This window comes from Loxodonta africana, chromosome 11 (genome assembly GCF_030014295.1).
Source record: "Loxodonta africana isolate mLoxAfr1 chromosome 11, mLoxAfr1.hap2, whole genome shotgun sequence".
NCBI lineage: Eukaryota > Metazoa > Chordata > Mammalia > Proboscidea > Elephantidae > Loxodonta > Loxodonta africana.
The window spans coordinates 29,218,478-29,237,097 of NC_087352.1; the positions used below are offsets into that span (position 1 = coordinate 29,218,478).

An 18,620-nucleotide genomic window follows, 5' to 3' on the forward strand; every position below is an offset into this window, starting at 1 on the left:
GGACTGAGCCCCCTACTCAGTTCTTCGCTCCAGGTGGCCGCTGGCTAAGCGCAGCGTCTACAAGGCTCCGCTCCGGGACACTTGGAGTCGGGTCTACGTGGGCATCTGACTCTGATCTTCACTCGGGCCAGGTGAGAGGGCGGAAGCAACTCCAGGTCCTCCTCCTCCTAGACCCACTCAGCCTGGGCCCGCCAGTAGCCTGTCACGCGCTAGGACCCAGAGGCTCCCGCCCGCCTCCCAGGAGTGGGCGGGAGCTTCAGACTTTGTGACGTCACGCGAGGCGGGGCTCTGCCGGCGCGGGGCGGCCTGACTTGCGCGGACAGACAGACAGACAGACTGACGGCGGCGGAGCCCGCGGGTGAGGGACCCACGGCCTGGGGTCCCGGGCGCTCTAAGCGCGGGCTGGGCGGGGCTGGGAGGGGCAGAGCAGGGTACCTCGGGGGGCGCCACCTGCCTGGACCCCAGGCCTCAGGGCTGTGCGAGTTCACGTGTCAGGGTGCGGGGTGCTCCCCCTGCTCCCCTTTCAGCTCTCGGGGCTCCGATGTGGGGGCACAGGGCGCTGGCCCCCGAGCGCCCCGGCCTCCGGTCGCCCCTGCGCAGTGCCGCCGCGTCTGCCCGTGGCCGGTCCTTTGCTGGCTTCCTGGCGCGCTGGCTGAGCCTCCGCCCCAGCTGGACTCGAGTCCTCACGTCCTCACTTTGCTCCCTGCAGGCCCGGTGGCGGCAATCACTCAGACAACGCTGCAATGTGGAAATAAGGAGCCAGCGTGAGCCCCGGAAGCTCCGGAGGCTCGGCCAGGTGCGCGGCGCCTGCAGCCGGCGCCCGGGTGCGGGATGGAGGCTCAGGGCTTGGACTGGCTGCTGGTCCCGCTGCAGCAGCTGGTGTCGTGGGGCGCGGCCGGCGCCATGGTCTTCGGTGGCGTGGTGCCCTATATTCCTCAGTACCGGGACATCCGCAGGACGCAGAACGCCGACGGCTTCTCCACCTACGTATGTCTGGTGCTGCTGGTGGCTAATATCTTACGGATCCTCTTCTGGTGAGCAGGACTTACTTACGCTGGTGCCCGGGGAGAGATGGGCGTCTCTACAGTGCATTCCAGGCAGGACAGGTGGGGAGTGCCTTCTTCCTGGGCAGGCCACATTCTGCACTTCTCAGGATGAAGGGGTTGTTGTTGTGTGCCGTCGAGTCGATTCCGACTCATAGCGACCCCTAGAAAACTAGGGTTTTCTAGGCTGTAATCTTTACGGGAACAGATTACCAGGCCTTTCTCCTGAGGAGCTGCTGGGTGGATTTGAACCGCCAACCTTCGAGTTAGCAGCTTAACGCTTATCTTTTCTGCCACCAGGGCTCTTTCAGGATGAGGTTATGCCCCCCCAAAATGATGGAGCTGGGGTGGGAATCTCAAGTGTAACTTCTAGTTCTGCTTACTCATTTATGGTCTCTCATACTTAGACATCAGCCACTTTCCAGGGCCCTCTCTGTGTGACATTGTCCTAGGACTGGGGTGCTGAGGTCCCACCGATGGGGTCCCTCCTCACAGGGAATTTCATTTCTAGTGGGAGGAGACAAGAAAACAAGGAAGTGTACAAGTGAATAAGAATAACAGAAAGTGAGGAAAATGGCACTGCCAGGTATGGAAAGGCCTTTCTGGGGAGGGGCCTCTGAGCTGAGACAGATGCTGGAAAGGGGCTGTAGCCCCCAGCCCTTCCAGGCCTGGTTTTGTTTCACTAGGGTTGTCTGTGCGTTTAATAGGAAGTCAATATTTAATAGGAAGTCAATGTTTTCTTTGCCTCCTCCTGGGCCAACTTTCTTTTATTGTCATTAGCATTCTGCTGAGGAAATTGAAATTAATTTTAATCGCCGCTGAAGCCACACATAATTGAGAAGGGGAGTTTTCAGAAGAAAATGAAGAGAAGTCTTATAGCTACATTTCAAGGCCAAAACACCTGGAATTTTCCTTTCTTGTGATCCTGAGGCAGGTGTGTGCTCCCCTCTGTCAGCACAGATAAGGAGGAGCAATGTTGTTCTTCTCAAAGATCAGCCTGAGAGCAAGGGGAGCAGGGAGGTGAGTCCCGACAGCTAGCATCCTGAGCTTTGCTGCTTCTTTTTAATATTTTATTGTTTTTGGAGAAAATTTACATAGCAAATTAGGTTCTCATTTAACAATTTCTGTACATATTGTTCAGTGACATTGGTTACACTTTTCACAATGTGTCGGCATTCTCATTATTTCCATCCTGATTGTTCTGTTTTCATTAATCTACCTTCCTTGTCCCCCCTTATCTTCTCATCTTTGGTCTAGGGTAAATGTTGACCGCTAAGTCTCATTTAGATGATTGTTTAAAGGAGCATAGTTCTCATGAGTAATATCTTTTATTTTATGAGCCATTGTGACTTTTGGCTGATAGATGACCGCCAGGAGTGGTTTGATTTCCAAATTTAAAAGTTATCCCAGGGCAATAGTCTTGGGGGTTCCTCTAGTCTCTACTGGTCCAGTACGTCTGGTTTTTTTGAGGAATTTGAGTTTTGTTCTACATTTTTCTCCCATTCTATCCTGGACCATGTATTGTGTCCTGGTCTGAACAGTCGGTAATGGTAGCTGGGCACCATCTAGTTCTTCTGGTCTCAGGGTGGGTGGGCTTGGTTCCTGTAGACAATTAGCCCTGTAGAATAGTTTCTTCTTTGAGTCTTCTGTTTCCTTCTTTCTCTTTTCCTCCTGACACCTAGAGACCAATAGTTGTATCTTAGCTGCTTGCAAGCTTTTAAGACTCTTCACGCAACTCACCAACCTAGGATGTAGAACATTATCTTTGTGATCTATGCTATACCAAATGACTGAGTTGCCTCATGAAACTGTCGTCCTAGATCTTCAAACCCAGTAAACCAATCCCATGAGGTATTAGGTTATGACTAGGAAGTGTCCATAACTGTGCCCCTCCTGAGCTTTGCTTCTGTTTATTACCTTTTGATTTTTGGGGTTACTTTTTGAGTAATCATAGATCTGCTTTTTTTTTTTTTTAACATTTTATTGTGGTAAAATACGTATAACAAAAAATTTGTGATTTTCACACATGCAGTTCAGTGATATTACATTCACCATTTTGTACAACCATCACCATTGTCCATTTTCAAAACTTTTTCGTCACTGCACACAGAAGCTCAGGTCCCCCTATTCCCTATCCCACTCCCAGTCTCTGGTAACCACTAATAAACTTTAGTCTCTATGCATTTGTCCAGCCTGGATATTTCATATAAGTGAGATTATACACTATTTGCCCTGTCGTGTCTGACTTAGGTCCCTGGGTAGCACAAACAGTTTGTGTGCAGCTGCTAACCAAGAGGTTGGCAGTTTGAACATACCCAGCAGTTCCATGGAAGAAAGGCCTGTGATCTGCTTCTGTAAAAGATTAGATCCAAGAAAATCCTATGGAGCTTGTTTTGTTTTTAGGTGCTATTGAGTCAGTTCCCCTATATGCAACGGGATGAAATACTGCCCAGTCCTGGCCATCCTCATAATTGTTGCCGTTTAAGCCCATTGTTGTAGCCATTGTGTCGATACATTTCATTGAGGGTCTTCCTCTTTTTCGCTGATCCTCTACCAAGCATGATGTTCTTCTCCAGAGACTAGTCCCTCCTGATAACATGTCCGAAGTATGTGAGAAAAAAATCTTGCCATCTTTGCTTCCAAGGAACGCTCTGGCTGTACTTCCTCCAAGACAGACTTGTTCGTTCTTCTGGCAGTCCGATGGTATATTCAGTATTCTTCAGCAATACCATATTCAAAGACATCAATTCTTTGGTCTTCTTTATTCATTGTTCAGCTTTCGCATGCACAGGAGGTGATTGAAAATATCATGGCTTGGGTCAGGGGCACCTTAGTCCTCCAAGTGACGTCTTTGCTTTTCAACACTTTGAAGAGGTCTTTTGCATCAGATCTACCCAATGCAATACATTGTCTGATTTCTTGACTTCCGCTTCCATGGGTGTTGATTGTGGATCCAAGTAAAATGAAATCATTGACAACTTCAACCTTTCCTCTGTTTATCGTGATGTTGCTTGTCAGTTCAGTTGTGAGGATTTTTGTTCTCTTTATGTGGAATCCATACTGAAGTCTGTAGTCTTTGATCTTCATCAATAAGTGCTTCAAGTCCTCTTTGCTTTCAACCAGCAAGGTTGTGTCATCTGCATATTGAATTGGTGCTTAATTCTACTCTCATGGAATCTCAGTGAGCTGGAATCAACTTGAAGGCAACAGATTTATTTTTTTCGTGTCTGACTTACTTCACTCAGCATAATGTTTTAAAGGTTCATCCATGCTGTGGCATGTATGAGGACTTCATTTCTCTTTATAGCTGAATAATATTCCATTGTATGGATGGACCACATTTTGTTTATCCGTTCATCTGTTGGTGGACATGTGAGTTGTTTCCACTTTTGCTAATTAGTTTTAAAATCCACCATATTGAGGCATAATTTTCATTCAATAAAACGCACCATTTTAAGTGTAGAGTTGATGGGTTTTGGCAAATGTACTCACCATTAACCACCAAGATACAAGTTTCATAAGCCCAAAAGTTCTCCTGCCACTCTGCCTTTAGTCCAGTCCTAGCCTATATGTTAGTTCTGCCTGTGTCTGGAATCTTAAAGGTGTTTCAACCCTAATCAAAGAGCCGGAGAGGTAACTGGCTAATCCCAGATTGTTTGACTCTGAAGCAGGGTGTTTTGTGCACTGCAGCTTCCTTTGAGAACAGTTTTAAGTCTCCTCCCAGGGTCTGTCTCTGCGCCAAGGCTACTTCTGAAGGGGCTGTCCAAAAAACCAAACCAAAGCCGTTGCTAATTTTTGTTTAGCATAAGCTGCAAAACCACATTTCGGAAATTCCTTCCCTTTCTCCACCCATTTCCCTTTCTGGGAGGCCTGGTTGCCTGAGTGGCTGGTGCCTGAGCACTTCTGCTTCTTCTTCTAAAGTGGCCTTAATTAAGTCTGTGGTTGAACAGAAGCAGCTTCCGGAATGGGATTGTGTCCGATAATGTTGTTTACTCTGAGCACACTGGGTTAGGGTGGGGGTGGAGTGGGAGAGGGGGACAGGGAATGCCTGGCCTGGAACCTAGCCCGTCTTTTTAGGTTGTGAAGGAGCACTGTGCTGTCTCTAGGGTTGTGAGATACATTTTCTTCAAAGCAGTGGGGGAGAGTGGCCTGAGGTTGGATTACCACATGGAGAAAGCAGTTCTGTTTAGAGGCCTACCCCCAGTGTGTTTATCACTCAGAATCGCTAATTCTCTGGTTTGGAGATGTCAGAGAGTTAAAACAACTTCTTATCTGCTGCCTCAGCAGTGCTTCTGGGTTTAGACGGTCACTGGCAGGTGCTACAGATGATAGCATTGGAGCAGGGCTTCTTATTTTCCTCTCCGGGCCCGATGTCTAAGGAAGCATGCAGAATGTGTGGTAGCCTTACATGGGATTCTGAACTTTGTTCCCTGTGGGTGTGTTTCTGTCCCCTGTTGGTCTTCTTTCATAGAACCAGCATTCTGACAGTGCTGGGTTCCTTCCAGCCAGCCTTCCCTAACACAGGACTCTCATTCCTCAGTGCTCCAGGAAACATTTTGGGAACTTGCAAGATGAAGAAGGGAGAGCAGAGGGAGCTGATCCCTTCTGGGTGTCTCTCTGGCTTGGAGGTACAGGCTCCATGTGTTATACACTGTAGTGTTTAATGCTGGTGTATAAGGCCAGGAGCCTTCTACGACTCTTGTAGCCAATGCATGTGCTCTGTCCCCACCCAGTTCAAAATCCTCTTGCTTTGAGGGTAATACAAACGATTCCATTTATTTTTCTCTCTGGAGCCCCTCTTGTGGCCTGCACTCCAGTAACCCCATCCAGCCTTCATGACTAGCAGCCTATTTGATCCAGTGAATTTTTTGAGGGTTTCCTATTTGCCAGGGACTGGACCAGATTCTGTAGGATTTATGCTTTTATAAGAAGTGATATGTGGAATATTCCTTCCATCCTTCCATCCATCCACCCATCCACCCATCCATCTACCTACTTACCCATCTATCACCCTCCCATCCATCTACCCATAAAATCTACCCAACCACCTATCTAGCCACCTGCTCATCCATCCACCCATCCATCCACCCACCCACTCATCCATCCAACCATCAATCCGTCCAACCACCTAGATGTACATATCTATGGCATAGGGGCAATGAGTCATAGAAGGTCAAGAGAGTAAAAGTTGGGTGGGGGCTATGGCAGGGGTCCAGGTGAGAGGGAGGAGGGCCTACACTGGGCCAGTGGTGGTGGGAGACACGGTGGAGTTAGACCCTTGAGCAGCATTTCCCAAAGCTGGTCTGAGGACCTTAGCCCACAGAGCTCCAATCCATTTGGAGTGTATCTGCATTCTGTTCCTCTCTGCCCCATGCACAGTATCTGAGAGGCCCTGGGCCCAAGTTAACTTTGTTTAACCTAGGGTTTCTGAAATGTGTGTAACTCTATAACCCTTCGTTTCATAAAGTCCTTATTATCATTTTGCAAAACTAGCATTCAGCAGATTACACTCTGTGCAGTGGTGATGTACAGGATTGGCCTTTTGGCATCAGAAGTTGGTAGAAGGGCTCAACGATGCCTTGTGGCTAATATGTGCAGACTTTTGATTAAGCAGAGGACGTGGGCATAGAAGGGTCCAGAGTGCTGAGTAGAGGTATTGGTATTGCTGGGCTTCTCACCAGATCCACATGCATTCAGCGGGACCTGGACCAAGCCTACACATTCATACACAGGATGTGAGATGCCCAGCTTCCTGGCATAAATCTAAAAATGAAAACACAGTAGCAGCAATTAGTAACATTTTACTACTAAGACTGATAAGCAGTGAGTGTTGCCAGAGTAGTGAGTGTTGCTGAGTGATAGCGGTGAGTGTTGCAGGAGCAGTGAGCATTGCTGGGGAGGAGACACACACTTCTTGACTCGAGTTCTCATTGCTACTTTGGCGACATGAGGAGGTGCTCATTTAGGAACTTCTACTGGAACTTGGCTGAACAGCGCAGGTGTGCATACCTCCCTGTGGCCTAGCACTTACCTGCTATAGTAATGACAACACGGCTCTGGAAGCGGCTGCTTTATGGCGTTTGAGGACAAGGCTTCCCACACTCTACAGTCCTATGCCCAGGCTGTTGTCATTAAAGGGAAAGAAATGAAATCATCTGATAAGTAAAAAGGGATGTCTTTCTATTCTGGAAACCCTGGTGGCATAGTGGTTAAGAGCTATGGCTGCTGACCAAAAGGTTGGCAGTTTGAATCCACCAGGCGCTCCTTGGAAACCATATGGGGCAGTTCTACTCTGTCCTATAAGGTTGCTATGAGTCAGAATTGACTTGACAATAGTGAGTTTTGGTTCTATTCTAATTGGAGCCCGGGTGGCACAGTGGTTAAGAGCTCGGCTGCTAACCAAAAGGTCAGCAATTTGAATCCACCAGCTGCTCCATGGAAACCGTATGGGGCAGTTCTACTGTGGGGTCACTGTGAGTTGGAATTGACTCGACAGCATAGGGTTTGGTTTAGTTTCTATTCTAATTAGATTTTTAAGATTACTTATGATGTTGAACTTTGTTTCATATTTATTTTGTCAGTTATGTATCTTTTGTGGAAACCTGTGCCCTTTGACATCTTGAACTTGCTTGTCTTCGTCTTGAAGCCAGTTAACTCTTCACCTGTGTGTCCCGTGCACATTGTTTTAAATGGCTCACATTTATTGTAAACTTGAATTTGTCTGGGTTCGACTTTTGACGTGTGGTATCAGGGGAAGCTTAAACCTTGGTATCTTCTCCCCCAGTTATTCCAGTCACTCATCACTTCTATTGAAAATTAAAAGAAAATGGAAGTGGTCTTCTGTGTAAAATGGCCCAAATTGCACATGGTTAGCCTTATGACCCTAAGTTAAGTGGGAAGAGTCCCTACTGGATTCTTGTAGACTCACTCGCTTTTATCTTGGGGAGGCTGCACCCCAGCTTCCTTGCCATCCCCTTGTCTGACCTCCACCAGTGGAAGCATTCAGTAATACCCTCCCGGGCCAATAGGTAGCTGGTGGGGCTGTTTCTAGGAACAACCATGAGCTGTGTGGAGCAGGGGGGCGCCTGGATCCTCTGATAGGTGTCTCTTTACCTCTCCAGGTTTGGAAGGCACTTTGAGTCCCCTCTTCTGTGGCAGAGCATAATCATGATCTTGACCATGTTGCTGATGTTGAGACTCTGCACCGAAGTCCGCGTGACCAATGAGCTGAACCTCAAACGCCGCTCTTTTGCAGGTTGGTGAAGGAGGGTTATCACTCTGGAAATAGAGCTGTACTAATCAGCAGGCACCATGCGTGCCCACTGGGGAGATAGCAGGCACCTTGATCTAATGTTATCTAAAAGCAGCTTGAATTTCATCTAATGGCACTGTTATCTATAACTGGTAAGAAGATTTTCAGTAGGTGAAATTACTTTAGTGACAAATTTTATAATGCAAACCAAGTCCTGATAATATAGCTTCTTTACTGAAAATTGAGTAACTAATCTTAGTGTATTATTCTTCGCTAATAATTACTGTTGCATGCGAACTCTAAATTATGGTAGGCAGAGTGTTTCTTTTCTATCCAAGTTTTGGTTTGATCAGGTCAGGGAAAGACACAGCCTGTGAGTGCAGTTCTATCTCCATCTTTGTGTATGGCTTATACATAAAATGCACCAAGTTTTCCTCTTGCACCCACAAGGTAAACTGGGGTCTTTCTCATGTACTTTGTTAAGTATACATCCAAAGTTATGCTTTTGTGGGTCAAGGTTACCAGACTTCCTAGAATATGTATCTGTGCTCTGATGGTTAGAGCTGGCCAGGACTAGTTCCGGGCTTAGTCCACACTACTCCCTGACTTTCTGGTTAAAGCTCCTTGCAGTCTAACATCCTGTGTTTGAACCAGCAGGGCAGCGGGCTGCTTCTATGCAGGAGTGCAATGCTTTACTTTCATTTCCCTTCTGGTGACTAAATCCAAGACAACTCTCTTTCTAACTTTGTCTGAGATTTTTGGGGGTGTGTGTGTTTTAATCTCACCTGTTGTGCAGAGAAATATTTTTCCCCAGAGTTTGTTTCGTTTTGGGGCCCCCGTGGGTTTCAAATCTTGCCGGGAAGTCGGCGCCCCTGTAGTTTCATTCCTGATCATGGTTTTCTCTCCCTCTGAGAGGATCCTTTCCCCTTTTGCATGCTTCTGTTTTTAGAATGAGATGTATGTGTGCCATTTCAGTCTTGGTAGAAAATAGGTCAGCTTCTAGCTCTAGTGAGTATCCTGGACCAAATAAAGATTTGTTTAGTGTCGTTTAAAGCTGTGAAGATGACCACTAATATGTTCTCTAGTGTGTTTTTGTTCTGTCTCCCCTGTTAATGCCGTTTCTTTTCTCCTCTACACGTCCTTTTTTGTCTCTCCCTGTTGTGATTTGGGTTTGAAATGACATTAGAGATGGCACTTATTATACCACTAATGTTGCCTAGGAGGCAGGATTTTTAAACCCATCAGGATATTACTAGGTAAGGACTTGTGCTCTTATATTTATGCTTAAATGGCTTGGGCTTTCATTTGCATGGCTTCTGTCCCTCCTCCCTGTGACTTAGGAGCTCTATCTGTCCCCTTCCCTTTGTGTAAACCCTCAGCCTTTAGCTTGGATGTGGTGTCTTAACTGACCAACAGGACACAGTGTGAAGTTTTTCCTTTAGAACACTAATTGCCCCGAGGGAAGGAGGAGAAAGATGAGAGGATAACTTGTACCCATGATAGCAGAGACCAGGTTTTGGGACCCTATTTGAAATAGTAAGCAGGCTGAGGTAAGATGCCAGATGTAGCAGGTTTGAGAACCTCTAGGGATGCCTCAGCTTAGAATTGAAACTTACATGGCATTGTTGAAATGCAGGAATACCTTCAAGAACCTAAATCTACGTGGTCCCCTTTATTTGGATTTTTGCCACCTGGTTCCCCTGGTGGCGTAGTAGTTAAGTGCTATGGCTGCTAACCAAAAGATTATTAGCTTGAATCCACCAGGTGGTCCTTGGAAACTCTATGGGGCAGCTCTGCTCTGTCCCACAGGGTCACGATGAGTCAGAATCAAGTCGCTGGCAATAGGTTTGGTTTGGTTTTTGGTTCCTCAAGTTGTCCTAGGTAAGGGCGAGGGTGGGCACTTTGTGCATACACAGAAACTCCTTCTTTCTGGTTGCTGCTCATCAAAAGGGAAGTTTTAGATTAAAAAGTTGATTGCGATAGTTGATAGCTAACTATTCTCTTTACTTCCAGTATTCTACATAAATTCCTCCAAAAGGAGGTGAGGATTTAGTTAAAATGCTGTTGTTGTTAGGTGCCATTGAGTCAGTGTACCCTGTGTACAACAGAACAAAACACTGCCTGGTCCTGCACTGTCCTCACAATCATTGTTGTGTTTGAGCCCATTGTTGCAGTCACTATGTCACTCCATCTCATTGAGGGTCTTCCTCTTTTTCGCTGATCCTCGACCTTACCAAGCATGATGTCCTTCTCCATGGACTGGTCCCTTCTGATAACGTGTCCAAAATACGTGAGACGAAGTCTTGCCATCCTCGCTTCCAAAGAGCACTCTGGCTGTACTTCTTTTAAGACAGACTTGTTCCTTCTTCTGGCAGTCCATGATGTATTCACTATTCTTCACCAACACCGTATTCAAAGGCATCAATTCTTCTTTGGTCTTCCTTATTCATTGTCCAGTTTTCTTATGCATAGGAGGTGGTTGAAAATATCATGGCTTGGGTCAGGCACACCTTAGTCCTCAAAGTGACATCTTTGCTTTTCAACACTTTAAAGAGATCTTTTGTAACAGATTTGCCCAGTAGAATACACCATTTGATTTTTTTGACTACTGCTTCCATGGGTGTTGATTGTGGATCGAAGTAAAATGAAATCCTTGGCAACTTTAATAGTGAATCTCAATTCCCAAGAAATGGCCAAAATTTATATTTTTACAGAATAATAGCCTCCAAGGGCGTCCACGTCCCAGCTCCCAGGATTGTGAATGGTACCTGATGTTGTAAGAGGAGTCTGCACGTGGGACTCAGATTACAGACTTTTAGATGCAGCAATTGTCTTGGGGTATCCAGGGGCTTGATCTCTTCACAGGGTCCCTAAATGGGGAAGGAGAGCTGGAAGGTCATAGAGATGACATGAGAGGGACTCAACCCACTGTGGCTGTTGTTGAAGATAGAAGAAGGGGCCATGAGCTGAGGAATGCAGAGGCCCCTGGGTGCTGGGACACCCTCATATGCTCTTCTAAAGAACCCAGACCTTGGTCCTACAACCACAGAAGCTGGATTCTGCCAACACCCGAGTGAGCAGGAAATGAGTTCTCTCCTGGAGCCTCCAGAAAGGACACAGCCCTGCTGACACCTTGATTTTAGTTCTGTGAGACCCATGTTGGACTTCGGACTTCCAGAACTGTAAGAGAATAGATTTTTGGTGCTTTAAGCCACTAAGCTTGTGGAAATTTAGAGCAGTAGGAAACTCATCTACCTACCCCTTATCCTTAAGGTGTTAAAGTTTGTCGAGTGCTTCTCTCAGTAGGCACTCATGATTTGTCTCTGTTGGTGATGTTGACAGTTGACATAATGGCTCCTGGGGCATTTAGGCCAGTCAGCAGTAAGCAGTGCAGAAGTTGCAGTGTGCTTGACCCATATGCTTCTGTTTTTTTTTTTTGCAGCTTTGCTGAAGTTGCAGTCTATAGTGGTTGAATAGCGTCCCCCTGTAAAAATGGTGTGGTGGAGGCATCTAACCTCCTTGTCAAACTTCACAAAGCGGGTGGAGAATAGTTATCAGCATTAGAAGCCCAAGGCTGGTTTCCTATGAGGCAGAGGTCAGATATATGTCTTTTTGCCAACTTTTTACCAATTTTGACACCAGCCTTCCCTCCCGTGGCACTCTCTACTTCTCCGCTGGGTTCCGTAACTTGTTGCAATGACCACGCAGAAATCACAGACCATACTCACAGTTATGGGGTTTGTTAGGGAAGTAGCAGGTTACAGTTCAGGTTCAGGAATGCTCAGGATACAATTCTTTGATCAGGACAGCCTCTTCTCAGCTGTGCCCACAGGCAGGCCTGTCTCTGGCTCTTGGTGCCTCGGCCTGGCCTCTTCCCTGCTTGGGCAAGCGTTACAAAGCTCTTTAGTTCTGCTAATAAGTGCCTGGAGGTACCCCACTCCTCCAGTAAGCCTCTTGCCTGAATACACTCAGCTTTTTTGCTCTGTGGCCCTGGAAGCTCACCATGCTGTCTCCTGCTGGTCTCCTGGTTCTACTGCCTCTGCTTCTCACCATCTTGCTGTCTTCCATGTTATAGCTCTCTCTTTCTGTCTTCTGAGTCTAGGAGGGTCTTGGTGTAGGGATCCTGGGTCCAAAGGAAGTGCTCTACTCCCTCTCTTCTTCTTGGTGGTAGTTAGGTCTCCTGTGCTCTGGGATTGGCTCTCTTTTAAGCATAGCAGGATAGCAAAACTGACCAATCTCCTTGTTAGGGTGCCATACACCTTATTTGCATGGTCCCCCCCCACCACAAGAGTGCCATACACCTTATTTACATTATTAGAAAGCTATCCAATCCCCTTGGTGGGCCATAAGCACCTCATTTGCATAGTCTTCATCCAGTCATTTGGTGGAACTTAAAAAGACCATTGGTAGAAGGGCCATATTAAGTAATTCACTGCAATGCTCCTCCAAAAAAATTCATGTCCACCTAGAGCCTCAGAATGTGACCTTATTTGGAAATAGGGTCTTTGCAGATGGCATTAGTTAGGGATCTTGAGATGAGATTGTCCTGGGTTTAGGTTGAGCCCTAAATGGAATGACTGGTGTCCTTATAAGAAGAGAAGATATAGAGGCACAGAGGGAAGGTGGCCATGTGAAGACGGAAGCAGAAATTGGAGAGGTGCTGTCACAAGCCAAGGAATGCCTGGAGCCACCAGAACCTGGAAGGAGCAAGGAAGGATTCTCCTCTGGAGCCTCCAGAGGGAGCACAGCCCCGCCCATGCCTTGATTCTTGACTTCCGGCCTCCAGGACTACAAGAAAGTAAATTTATGCTGTTTTAAGACTCTTAGTTTATAGTCATTTGTTACAGCGGCCCAAGACACTGGTACACAGACTCATGGGTGACATCTGTGACTCTGATGGATCAGAACCAGCATGCAGAGGGTGCCTGGCCCTGCTGCCCCCAGGCCTGCCCAGCCTGTGCTCCTCTGTGTGGTCCTTTGTTAACAGAGAACTGTGCCTCCTGCAAGGCTCTCCAACCCTGAAACGCCAGCTGGGCCTCGCAGTGACTACAGATGGAAAGCCAGCGGGGACACAGTGCATGTTGTGAAAATCCCTAAGAGTCTCACACTCAGCACTTTCAATATTTGAATCAAAGTCAAGTTGACCATTCTTGTGTCTGTCATATGTAGCTTATTCCTGAGGGAGTTTAATGAAATGTGTGGATTGTTTCCTCTCATCTGCCTGCTGGGAAGGGGTGGGGCAGAAACCAAGCAATTCAGGCTGAAAATTTGTTTCATTTTATTTATTTTTGCTTTTTAAAAGTTTAACTTTGTTTCATAATTTATTTTTCGTTTTTAATTTCTCTTAGAGAAATAGAATTATCTGTGGCTCAGAGTCAGGGAGTTGAATTTCTTTTACATTTACCCCAAACCTCAGCCACAGAGTTCCAAAATAGAACTGGCCCAGCCAGTCCACATATACCGTTTTAAGGGACGGAAGGACAGAAAGACAGACAGCCCAACTATTGCTGGCTGGGGCATTATTATTATTTTTTAAACAACATGTTTCTATCCTGTCTGCTTCACCCAAGGCTTAACAAGGGGAGAAGAAAAAAAGCTTTATCTTGATGTTGCTGTAACTCTTTGGGAGTGTGTGGACAATCTAAGCATGGAAAGGAAGGCCAGAGCTGAGGTGTCACGTGGTTCATTTTGCCTCACTTTTTCCGAGGAGCACTACCAAGGCTTAAAACGTGGATCTTGCCCCTCTTAGCAGCACTTACTCCACACACTGAGTCAGCGCTGAACCATGGCTTGTGAGCAGCCAGCCTTGGGGAGGAGGCGTGCTCTGTGCTGCTGTGTTTTTGTCAGTCCCTTCCTACCCTGTCGGATCTTCTTCTGCCCCATCACTTCTTAAAAAAAATACACACACACATACACACGCACGTGTAAATGCACAGGCATGCACACACACATATGTGCACATGCACACATGCTTGCACATTTCAAAACAAATGTTCTATTTGAACACATGCAAATAATGTAGAAAGAAATATACTTCAGTGCTGCCCCTTTCACTCTTCCCTAGATCTGTTAACTGTTTGGTGTGTATTTTCCAAGAGTTTTTGTTTTTTCTTTTTAACTTAATTTTTATTTTGTTGTGGTCAAAAAAAAAAAAATGTATATAGCAAAAATTTTCCATCTTAACTATTTTTAAGTTCAGAGGCATTGTGAATATGCTAAAAAAGACACTTTAAAAGGGTGAATTTTTTTGGTACGTAAATTATATTTCAGTTGAGATTAAAAACTTTTTTGGGAGGTGGGGGTCAAATACCTTTTTGAGAACGAAAGCTGAGGACACTCCCCTAGGCAGGGTTTGCACGCAAACATTTTTTAATGTATTTTGTAGGGGTTTGCTGGCATCCTAGGACATCAGGCTCCATAGATTCCTATACTGTCCTGCCTGCTGCCCAGCTCCGACATAGACCCGTCCCGGATTTGCCTGGACCACTGTGAGCATACTCCATTCACTGGTCCCTGGTCTCCAGTTTGTCCTGTATCTCACCTGTGGCATCCTCCCCCTCTGCTACCAGCGCACCCTACCCCAACGCAGGCTGAGCTGTAATGTATCCTTCCTTACCTGCCTGCAGCAGTAGGTCTCAGATATCATGTGACCAAATCCCTTGGGAAGCAGATGAAAGTCTGGCCTCTTGTCATCTGACCAGCCTTCTCTCCTGCTGGCCTCTGACCTGTTCTCTGACCATCCAGAACTGACTCTCCTGGGTGTTAGCTCAGGTGAGCCTTCTGCCAAATCACCTTTTGTTCCAGTAACTATGGCTGCTTGAAAAACTACCCCCAAACTGAGTGACTTAAGTCAACAACATTTATTTTGTTCACAGATCTGCAGTTTGGGCAGAGTGTGGCAGGGACTCTCTCTGTTCCATTTGACATCAGCTGGGTCAGCTCAGAGGCTGGGAGCTGGAGTGACCTGCAGCTCATTCACTCAGACATCTGATGGGTGATGCTGGCTGTCACTGGGACCTTAGCCGGGGCTGTCATGGAGCGTCTATATGTGGTCTCCTCACGTGGCCTCGGCTTCCTCATGACATGGAAGCTGGGTTCCAAGGGCAAGTGTCCCCAGAGCAGGAGTCCTGTGGAAGTTGGCTTGGAAATCACACAGCACACAAGCCCACCCGTAGTCAGGGGAGAGGACGTGGACTCTACCTCCTGAAGGGGAGTGCCAGGGTTCTGGATGGTAATGTGGGATAGAAATGTTGCTATGGCCATCTTTGGAAAATACAACCTGCTACATCTGTGGTTCCCTGGTGCCTGGCAGAATATGTGTTCTGTCCAGATTTGCGGAAGTGCATGATTGTAGAGAACATTCCCCAGTGGCTTCTCAGCTTCAGGTGGCTCCCTCTTCCAGTCCATCCTACACCAAGACACTTTTCTGAAACAAATCTGATCATATTGCTTTCCAGCCAGGAAACCGTAGGTGGCTTGACGCCATGCCAGACAAGAGTGCGACGTGGATTACAAGGCGGTTGCAGTCTGAGTCATCTCCCCTTATACAGTCTCTGTCTTGCTTCTTCCACCTTTACAGATGTCTAGTTAACCCACAGCTGTGTCCTCCACCCTTCTTGCCTTTGCTCTCCCTGTGCTTCTAGAAGCTGACCACATGGACCCCATAGCTCTGCCCTTCAGTGTCAGCATGGTTAGGCCTGGAAGATGAAGAGGGAAACAACTGAGTTGTTGTGCTGTGTGCTGCTCATTCCTGTGTTCTGCATTCACTCACCCCCTCCCCCACCATGCTCAGGTGCTTTCCTTTGGGACCATGATCTGTAGAGGAGGTACCAGTGACTGGTAAAATTGGTCAGAGGTAGAGAAATAAAGCAGAGAGGTCAGGAAATCCAGCAGACTGGTGGTCAGCACCAGGACACAGGAGGTGGTGCAGGACAAGGGCAGGGTGAGGACTGCAGTTTGTGTCCTTTGTGCTGTCGGCTCGTAAAAGCCTCTACTTTCCTGGCAATGTCCCACCTCCCACTGGCAGCATCTAGAGGGCATCTGCTGACACCCAGTCTAGGCGTGAACTTTGTTTAGCGTTTGCTTTTAGCTGTTTGCTTGCAAAGTTTCCATTTGAGGTCGATTCTGCACTGCCTGGGGCAGATGACACACAACCTTTGATTCCACACCTGCTTATGGAGCCCCCTGATTTGAGTCCTACTCTTCCTTTTTAGCCACCTTCCGTCCTCTGGAGGTGCTTGGCTCGTATCTTTAGGGCCTTTGGGCAGCTGTGGAGGGGCAGCGTGGTGCAGTGAGGTCCTGGTGGGGAGAAGCAGGCTTCCAGGCTGAAGTCAAGCATGTTGTTCCAGGTGCTTCTGGGTCAGCCAGTTGCACTCAGGTTTGGAGGTGTGTGGGTCACTGGGGGCCAGGGTAAGCCTGGTCTGGACCATGTGGCTGCCAGGGTCACATGCATTTGCTCCCCACTTCCGTGGGCATTTTCCCTTCTCATGTGCTCTGAAAACAGCTTTATGAGCAATCATCTGAATAGATCTTATTTGACCCTGAGACAGATGTACAGCAACTGAAGCTTCTAGGGAGTAAAAATGAGAGAGAAACGCATGAATGAGTTTCTGGGGCAAATAGAAGTGGGATCTGTGGTGTCACTTGTCCATAGTGTAGCAAACAGGCAGTAGACTTTTTGCCACTATGACCTTAGGAATTAAATGAAAACGTAGCGACTTTTAACTTTTGTCCCCAAATTTCCTCCTCCTGCCCCTGTGCACTTTTTTTTATAATATTGAAAGAAGGTAGCTTTGGAGAAAAAGAATTCAGAAAGTGAATTTTCCTGTACACAGAAACCAAAACCTTGTGGTCTTTCTATTCCAAGGGTTTTTTTTTTTTTTTAAAGAAATTCAAAACGTCTGGGAAACATATCTGCTTAACAGTGTTAAAACCGGTCTATTTTTGTCTTTTCTCCTCTTCCTGTCTGTTTTTCTCTCTTTTTTTAATGTACCTGCAGATAGTAAGGATGAAGAAATCAGAGTCCCCCTCAGGCGGTCCTATCTGGGTATGTACCACACTGCATGAGACTGCCACTCAGAATATGACTCATTTCATCCTCTGCGGCTCTGCTCCTTCTGTGTCACTCCCCATCATGCCTACCCTGTGACCGCGCATGCACGTCTTTGAAACCTGGCAATATGCACAGTGACTAACAACTCATAGCTGTGCCCTTTTCCAGCATGATGTAGTTCTAGAAGCCTGCTCCTTTTCCTCGTATGTGTGTGCATGTGTGTGTGCTTGTGTGTGTATGAGTGTAGTTTTCAGGGTATGAGTTTCACACTTCTTTTGAATCTGTTCCAAACTAATTTATTCTTTTGATCCTATTGTAAATGCAGTTGTTTTCTTAATTTCATTTTGGATTGTTCATTGCTACTTGATCTTGTATTGTGCAATCTCACTGAACTTGTTTATTCAAAGAGCTTTTTAGTGGATTGCTTAGGATTTTCTTTTACAAGATGATGGCATCTGCAAATATAGTTTCACTTCTTCTTTTTCAGTCTGGATGCTTTTTTATTTCTTCTTGCTTAGTTACCCTGGCTAGAACTTCTCGTGAAGTATTGAATAGAAGTGGTGAGAATGGACACCCTTGTCTTGTTCCTCTTAGGAGGAAAGAATTCACTCTTTCTCGATTAACTAAGATGTTAGCTGTGGATTTTCAATGGATGCCCCTTAGTAGGTTAAGTAAGTTCCCTTCTATTCTGAGTTTGTTGAGGGTTTTTATCAAGAAAGGGTATGGAATTTTGTGAAATGCTTTTCTGTGTCTGTTGAGATATCATGTAGTTTTTGTCCTTTATTATTATGGTTTACTACATTGGTTGATTTTCATTTATTGAACCAACTTTGCATTCTTGGGATTAAAGCCCACTGGCTAATGGTGTGTAATCCTTTGTATATGTTGCTGGGTTCTGTCTGCTAGTAATTTGTTGATAATTTTTGTGACTATATCTATAAGAGATATTGGTCTGTAGTTGTCTATTTTTGTGATGTCTTTGTTTGGTTTTGGTATCAGGATAATAGTAGTCTTATAAAACACATTGGGAAATGTTCTCTTCTCTTTTATATTTTGGAAGAATTTGGTAGAATCTTCTGGTCTTTGTGATAATTTTTTTTTTAGTAATTCAATATCTTTACTTCTTATAGGTCCATTCAGATTTTCTGTTTCTTCTTGAGTCACTTTTGGTGTTTGTCTTAGGAATTTGTCTTTTTCGTCTAAGTTATCTGATTTGTTGGCATATAATTGTTTATAGAATTCTCTTATAATCTTTTATTTTTGTAAGGTTGGT

At 46.1% G+C, this 18,620-nt stretch overlaps 1 protein-coding gene across 3 annotated transcripts in view; it reads left to right on the forward strand.

The window, feature by feature from the left end:
- The first annotated feature begins 275 nt into the window (after positions 1-275).
- SLC66A2 (solute carrier family 66 member 2) overlaps positions 276-18,620 on the forward strand; it is a 51,919-nt gene continuing 33,574 nt past the window's right edge. Inside the window, exons 1-4 of one of the 3 annotated variants that reach the window (XM_010586678.3) lie at positions 276-358; positions 710-1,034; positions 8,165-8,298; positions 17,294-17,341. In XM_010586678.3, coding sequence (XP_010584980.2) covers positions 832-1,034; positions 8,165-8,298; positions 17,294-17,341 — 385 coding nt within the window. In that variant the 5' untranslated portion in view covers positions 276-358; positions 710-831. Of the gene's footprint in view, positions 359-709; positions 1,035-1,823; positions 2,064-8,164; positions 8,299-17,293; positions 17,342-18,620 lie in introns of those variants that run through there. The other 2 variants (XM_023543714.2, XM_010586679.3) reach the window with 2 other exon arrangements.